The sequence below is a fragment of the Oncorhynchus tshawytscha genome, linkage group LG13 (assembly GCF_018296145.1).
Source record: "Oncorhynchus tshawytscha isolate Ot180627B linkage group LG13, Otsh_v2.0, whole genome shotgun sequence".
Taxonomy (NCBI): domain Eukaryota; kingdom Metazoa; phylum Chordata; class Actinopteri; order Salmoniformes; family Salmonidae; genus Oncorhynchus; species Oncorhynchus tshawytscha.
Window position 1 is genome coordinate 38,897,878 of NC_056441.1, and position 7,605 is coordinate 38,905,482.

A 7,605-nucleotide genomic window follows, 5' to 3' on the forward strand; every position below is an offset into this window, starting at 1 on the left:
AACTCTGTTCATTTGTCTCCCCCCTTCTTTTTTGCTACTTATTTCATTTAAAAAAAAATCCTAATCATCATTCTTTCTGTTTATCCATTTCTCACTTCCACCTTTGTTCTCCTTCCTCTCGCTCCCCCCTCTCTTTCTCTCTCCTTGTCTGCAGCCTCTCTGGAGTGTTCTCCGTAGCCCGGGCGTTCCAGGACACCAGCTGCCAAAAGGACCCAGTCTCCCTCGGACCTCCTACATCTGACCCCCTCCCCCCACCAATCAGAGCTGTCCTGACCCCAACCTTAATCCTAACGCCAAGCTTAACCCCATGCTTAGTCCCAAAACCTCAAACCTTCACACAAGTAAATTCATTGGCTTGTCCAGTGACTTATCATCGACATTCTATCACTTTCTTGCCTTTAACAAAGCATTCCCACTACATTTGTCCCTATGCCACCCCAACTCTCCTACCCCTTTCGCCCAGGACATTCTGAGAACAAGCATCAAGAGCTGGACAACTTATCAACCCTCAACCGACGATCCAACCACAAAGACTGTGGAGAACAACAATAAAACACACATGTCAAATATGGCATCAACTTGAAAAAAACGTCTATGTTAATTCCTCCTTGGCCGTCCTATGTGAATACAACCCCCGGGATACACCACTGAGCCGGTGTGTAACATTCTGTTGACTTCTAATGGTGACTTTATAGACATATTGGGTACACCAGCCTTTCGCTCTTACCCTCCGTCTTCTTTCTCTCGGTCTCTCTCGCGCTCTGTCCTCACTGACTATGTCGGCGCAGCGAGAGGGTGACACATTTTGCACTTCTATATGTTCCCTTTCTCTTTCACTCTCTCTCCCTCTTTTTCCGACTATTGTCTGCATTGATTCTGTGCATTGTCAGTGTCTGGGCTTGCCTGGTGAAAATATTGTCTCGGTTGTCCTATCTGTGTCCTCTGCCCTGCTCCACTCTCTCCCTCCTTCACTTTGTGGGTCGCTCCCTCAGTGAACTTCACTGCGAATACGTCCAGGTGTGGCATGAAGAGAGAGAACCAGGTGAAAAGTAAACGACTGATAACCTACATGGGACAATTGGTGGGTTGAGAGATGTGGTTGAGAGAGAACCAGGCAAGTGCTTCTCTACTGATGAAGAGACCATAAAGAAGAAAAAGATCACACTGAAGACCCCCCCCCTTTCCATTTTAAATATGAGCTGTATTGAAAATAGTGTAGAAAGGAAAATGTGCAAAAAAGCATGTACCATGTGCAAAAAAACATGTACCATGTGCAAAAAAACATGTACCATGTGCAAAAAAACATGTACCATGTGCAAAAAAACATGTACCATGTGAAAAAAACATGTACCAAGTGCAAAAACACATGTACCACGTGCAAAAAAACATGTACCATGTGAAAAAAACATGTACCAAGTGCAAAAACACATGTACCACGTGCAAAAAAAAACATGTACCGCGTGCAAAAAAAACATGTACCACGTGCAAAAAAACAAACCATCCAATGTCTGCCAAGTCTATCAGAGACATGGCATTTATCTCCCTCGTTGTTTTATGACAAACTAACTCTTTGCTGTAACTGTTAATGTGAAATGGCCATTCACTGTTAATATAAAGGCCTTTTACTGTACTTAGAAGCACATGGAACTGTCATGCCAACAATCCCGTCAATTGCTTGGGCCATCGTCCTCTATATGTGTGTTTTCAAACCCTGTAGCCAGTATGCTGGAGTGATTCCTATTACCCATGTATCACTACCACTGTAGCATGACCTATTGTCACCATCACAACAACTTTCTCTCTGTGAATAGGAATAAATGGGGATCCCCAAAAAAATAAATGGCTGTCAAGAAATGGAAGTAGGGGAATTCCAACCCTGGAGAAAGCCATTGGTTTAGCTGAATTTAATTGCAACATTGGGTCTTGTGTTACGAGTGTCCATTGTTTGGATTGAAGCTTGGCTTATGCTGTGTAGTTGGTGGTTGGCCCATTAGTAGCACATTTAATAGTATTGATTAAACCTTCAGGACTGTGTAGACCTACAGGCCTGGAATAGCCCATCCCTGACATTGGAGAGGTAAGGAATGCTGATACTTAGTCACATGGGATGAAGTCATTCTTAGCTAAACACAAGTGGCTATTTCATGCTTCGGTGGAGATCTGGTGTCAGTATCTCTCTTGGCTAGTGGGGGCTGCCTGCCCTGCCTGCTGCCAGTTGGGGGACCTGGCACCTTCTTTTCACATCATCTGGATGTCGATAGCCGAACTGGGAGAAGTAGTCTACAGTATTAACCCAAGGCAGTGTTTGGATAAAGAAAAAAAACTCCTGGAACTGTAACATGGGCTGCTCCTTCCTGCCAACTATAACTGGGCTGTAAAATGAGTTATTTAGTAAAGGAAGTATTATGACTTTGTATATGGTAACTCACCATGTGACTTTCAGGGCATTTCGAACCTGGGTGTGTTCATTAGGGCACACCGGAACCGTTTTGCGACGGAAAACCAGACCGAGCGTTTCTTATTGGACAAGTCCAGGTAGTCCCATGTTTGAACCCATTTTCTCCCGTTTGGTGCCTAATGCACATGACCATGCCAGCTCTGCCAAGGTGCCCGAGGACTTTCCTGAAATGGCTATTTCCACAATCCCCTGATACATTTTTTACGCTTTTGGAATTTATTCATTGGCACTTTACTAGTGCACTGTTACTCAAGAGAAACCTTACTTTCTTATTGCACAAGACAAACCTTAGTACATCACCCACACATACATGCAAATGGAAGCAGACTTACAAGGAATTATGTGACTACACAGTCAGACATTACATTCACATGTGTATATAAATACATATGCCTATATTATGCACGCGCAAACACAAACACACATAGGACACATACACATTAACACACTTAAACTAATACAACTGTTAAAGGGATAGTTTGGGATTATGTTTCCGAGTCCACTATAAAGGAAGTTAGCATTGGCTCGTGAAACTACCTCTAACTAGTTTAGGGCAAAGACTAGAACCTATCCCTTTACAGTTTTTCTCAATCGCGTATAAGCAGTTTTTGTGTCTGTGTTGGAACATCTATAGCAGAAAACCGCAATGATGAAATGCTCGAATACATTTACAGAACTTCTGGTCATATCTTAGATCACCGTTTGCAAAACACTTCATTCAAATGTCATCAGTGACTACAAAATGTACTGTTACGTGTTCTGTTCACATAATATAACACAATTACGGCCCTGCTACACTATAGCCATCGGGCGTCTGGCGTTGCCATCAGCTGTTGAGAAAAGGCTTCCTTTGAAATCGAAGAAAGCTGCTTCCCTGTCAGTGTTGCATCACGTCCAATGGCAGCAGCGCCCAAGCTCAAGAATCGCCATGGTGAAATTGTTGATGGCTGATGCGCGAGTTCATTCTATCTTGTGAATTGAAATAATGAGAAATAAAGTTGCTTTTGGTTGCATATGGCTTTGACTACACCACGGGTTATTTTACGTTCACAATGTAAACAAAAGCAACTTCCGTAATTAGAGAACAGAGAATCATTTAATACAACTAATAGGAACAGCTTAATCAGTACTTCTGAAAAACTGGACAAAAGATATTGTACTTAGGCATAATTGATGAATACGGAACTGTACATTTGGGGAAAATATAATGAAGACGCTCTCAAAACAACACGCTATGTGACACAACGCTGGTGGCATAGCAACGAAAAGCTTAAATCAGGAGAGAACTTTGTGCGATTTGTGTTCACTGTTTCCGGCAATCCGTATACTGCACACAATTCTAAATCACCCCATCAGTGTCATATTATGTAGCCCTAAAATATATGGAAAGGTCTAGATGACTGTTGGGACTGTCTAGTTGTTATGACATTATTTTTTGACAATATTGCAGACATTCAGAGATGCACATAATTAAGTAATCATGCGGCCTATTCATATCAGTTGTGTTCCTCCACCTTACCATATTTCTATTGCGTATGGTTTTTCTGTGAACCAATGGAAAGTCTACAGGACAATGAACAAACCTGCCTTTGTATTGAGTACATGGAATTGGATTGTGATGATACTGATGAATGAATCGTGTGCACACAGTGCTTTTTTTTATCAGGACTATTTGATAGAGTATGAAATTGTTTGGTAAAATATGCATAAAAGGACAGGAATTGCCCATAACTCTGCACCTTTGGATAGTTGTACTTCTACTTTTGATCATCATGATTTTGTGACTGTAAATAAAATGTATTGATCTACTGGGATTTGTAAAAGCCAGACTAACTTCCTGTTTTGTCTGCTCGGACTCAAAAGAGAAGTTTGGTTGCGTTCATCTTTCTGTAGGTAGTGGTGTTCTTTTGATGAATCTATTAGCAATGTTGATGGTAGGCTATAATATCATTTTGATGAATGTATTTTATGTTTTGAGAAGGCAACTACATTTTTGAAAAGGCATTTGACTCTTTTCCAAAAGTCCACGGAGTTCTGTGTCTGGTGAACACTGTTTTGAAAATTGACAACATTGTTCCAAAAAATGCTTGAAATCGATTGAGAAAAACGAATGTATGATTTTTGGCCAGTTTGACAGCATGTTTTTTTTTTACTTTCTGGTGTTTTTTTTGTATCAAACAGGCATGCAGACCAGGTCTTCAGCCCCCCCCCCACACACACACACACACACATACACACATAATCTACATATAGGGTGCCTAATCATGGATATCAATGAAATATTATAAATATCTTAATAAATCTATTAACCTGTATACTGTAGTGTACATTACTGAGCATACCTCACTGCATATTGTTTTTTTACACATATACCACATTTTCTTTACACACTGTATTGTGTTATGTGTAGACTAATACAGCAGACAGGGACTGAATACCTTTCTTCAGTGCTGAATAAAGAGTGAATACACAGATCCTGAAGATAGATGATGTATCAGTGGTGCTGTGGTTAAACAATACTATAGCATGTAGACAATCTCTCCTGGTTATCACGCTCCAGCCTCCGTACTTCCTCTGGGTCCTGGATGAATGGAAATGACTGAGAACAAATCTGCTCACACACACACACACACACACACACACACACGAGAGCAGCTTCACACACAAATGCCGGTGGTGAAAGCAGCGCCGTGGAGCAGCGCGCTGGTGTCAATACTAAAACTCACTTACCCTGGGCCATGCAGCGGAAAGGGGGAGGAGTGCGAGATGACAGTAAATCACTAGGGCCCACAAGACATGCAGGAGACACTCAGCGTGTTAGGCTGTTTAGATTAAATCTGCCCGGTTTTCTCTCTCTCGCTATCTCTCTCTGTCTCTTTTCCTGTCTCTCTTTCTCTCTCTCTCCAAGCAATCCAATTATATCCATTGCTTCTGCTGTCCCTCTACACATCTCTGAGTCAGGGCCGAGATAGAAAGATGGACACAATCTTTTTAATCTGTCTCCCTCTCCTCTCATTTCTTCCCTTTGGTCTATTGAACACTTGTGCTCTCGTTACCGTACCTCTTTTCCCCCTCCAACCTCTTTTGTATCTCTGCTCTCTCTCTCTCTCTCTCTCTCTCTCTCTTCTCTCTGCATCCCCTCTTTCAGGCGTGTTGAACACACAGGCTGTCCTATGATTTAAACATGTTGGACACTAAGCTGCTCATCCCCTTTGGCGTGTCAAACTAAACATTAGAACACATGAGTGCTCTGGCCACAGCGGAGAGTGAAAGATGTACAGTGGGGCAAAAAAGTATTTAGTCAGCCACCAATTGTGCAAGTTCTCCCACTTAAAAAGATGAGAGAGGCCTGTAATTTTCATCATAGGTACACTTCAACTATGACAGACAAAATGAGAAAAAAAATCCAGAAAATCACATTGTAGGATTTTTAATGAATTTATTTGCAAATAATGGTGGAAAGTAAGTATTTGGTCACCTATAAACAAGCAAGATTTCTGGCTCTCACAGACCTGTAACTTCTTCTTTAAGAGGCTCCTCTGTCCTCCACTCATTACCTGTATTAATGGCACCTGTTTGAACTTGTTATCAGTATAAAACACACCTGTCCAAAACCTCAAATAGTCACACTCCAAACTCCACTATGGCCAAGACCAAAGAGCTGTCAAAGAAAATAACAATTAAAGAGCAACAATAAAATAACAGTAGCTTCGCTATATACAGGGGGTACAGAGGTTAGTCAAGGTAATTGAGGAAATATGTACATGTAGGTAGAGAAATATCTATCCTATCCATGGCTGCTCGTCTCAGTTTCAGTCCAATCATCACTCCAGGTGGTGTGTGTCAAATGACCCACTTCAGCAGCCAAGGGTTAAGCCTCTTTCCACCATCAGTTATTACAGCAGGATCTAGATCAAATTTGCACCAATCCACTCACACACACAGACACACACAGACACACACACACACACACACACACACACACACATACACCCTTCACCTGGTTGAGCTCACTTTAAACCACTTCTCGTGTTTATCTCCTCTGCTCAGGGCCTGTGTGAGCACTTCAGAGGAACCACAACATTGCTCCTAATGAATCAGTACTGACTGTGTCGAGCCTCTCTCTCTCTTCTCGCTCTCTCTTTATCACTGACAGGCTTCCCTGTGCCTGGGGAATTACAAGTAACTTTTCTGATAGGAAACCCTAGACTGACTTGATGGATTCCACACTGATGGATTCCGACAGAGCGTGGCCCTTTTTCAACGTCCGCGGCAGCGTGAAAGGTTTTTCTGGTCAGCTTCCCGTTTCAGGGGGCGTTCTGAAAGCCGAACGATTGACGGGTGTAACGGTAAAGCCCGGCGACTTTCCCATTGTCTCTCGCAGCTGCGTCCTGCCTGCCACCTTTCGACATCAAGGGGAGAGTCCGTGTTATTAGCCTACCGCTGCGTTTGAGTGTCAGGGAGAGTCAATTATGTCAATGACAAGGAGGGAGAAAAAAAAAAAGAGAGCAGCACGGTAAAAGCTTTCTTTCTTCCCAGAGGCTGTGTTTGTATGTTCATGTGATTCTGAGAGCGCGTATGTGTGTGTGTGTGTGCGTATGTGTGTGTGAATGTGTCCCGCGCCACTGTTAATGTGCTGGAGTATGCCAGAAACAATAATTCCCCCTACCAACAACACCTCTCTCCTCCCCCCACCTTCAATAGCTAGTGGAACAGGCCAAATCCAGCACAGTGGGGAACGGGAACCTGGGGGCATCCAGCCTGCAGGTGCCACTGAGGATGAAGAGGTGCCGTGAGCATGCTCAGCCCTAATGATATCCGCCGGCACTTTCTCCCCGTCCCCGTCCCCGTCCCCCCCGTCCCTCGGTGAAGAGTCCTGGACCCTGGAGTCTCTGTCACTACCTCCTAATGAGGCACAGAGCTTGGCACAAAATGGGCTCTCAATTTCCCTCACACTTCCCACTACTGGGTCGACTTCAGGGAACTAGGGGACTGGCAATACTTACTCCCTGATGATGTGTAAAGGCGGAGTTGTGAGATGATGTAACATGTAGCCTTTGGTGGGTAATCCTCAATCTTCTCGCATTTCATTTCCCTTGAAAGTACAGGACCCTGAGGGGGCAAAACATTGAGCTTTGATGACCCCT

The 7,605-nt window shown here is 43.2% G+C and overlaps 1 protein-coding gene across 2 annotated transcripts in view; it reads left to right on the top strand.

Moving 5' to 3' along the window:
* The window catches only part of LOC112264891 (sterile alpha motif domain-containing protein 12), a 116,199-nt gene extending 111,266 nt beyond the window's left edge, over positions 1-4,933 (top strand). For both annotated transcript variants that reach the window (XM_042295720.1, XM_042295721.1), the window contains exon 5: positions 155-4,933. In XM_042295720.1, the coding sequence (XP_042151654.1) occupies positions 155-177 (23 nt within the window). In that variant the 3' untranslated portion in view covers positions 178-4,933. The remainder of the gene's footprint in view (positions 1-154) is intronic.
* The last annotated feature ends 2,672 nt before the right edge of the window (positions 4,934-7,605 follow it).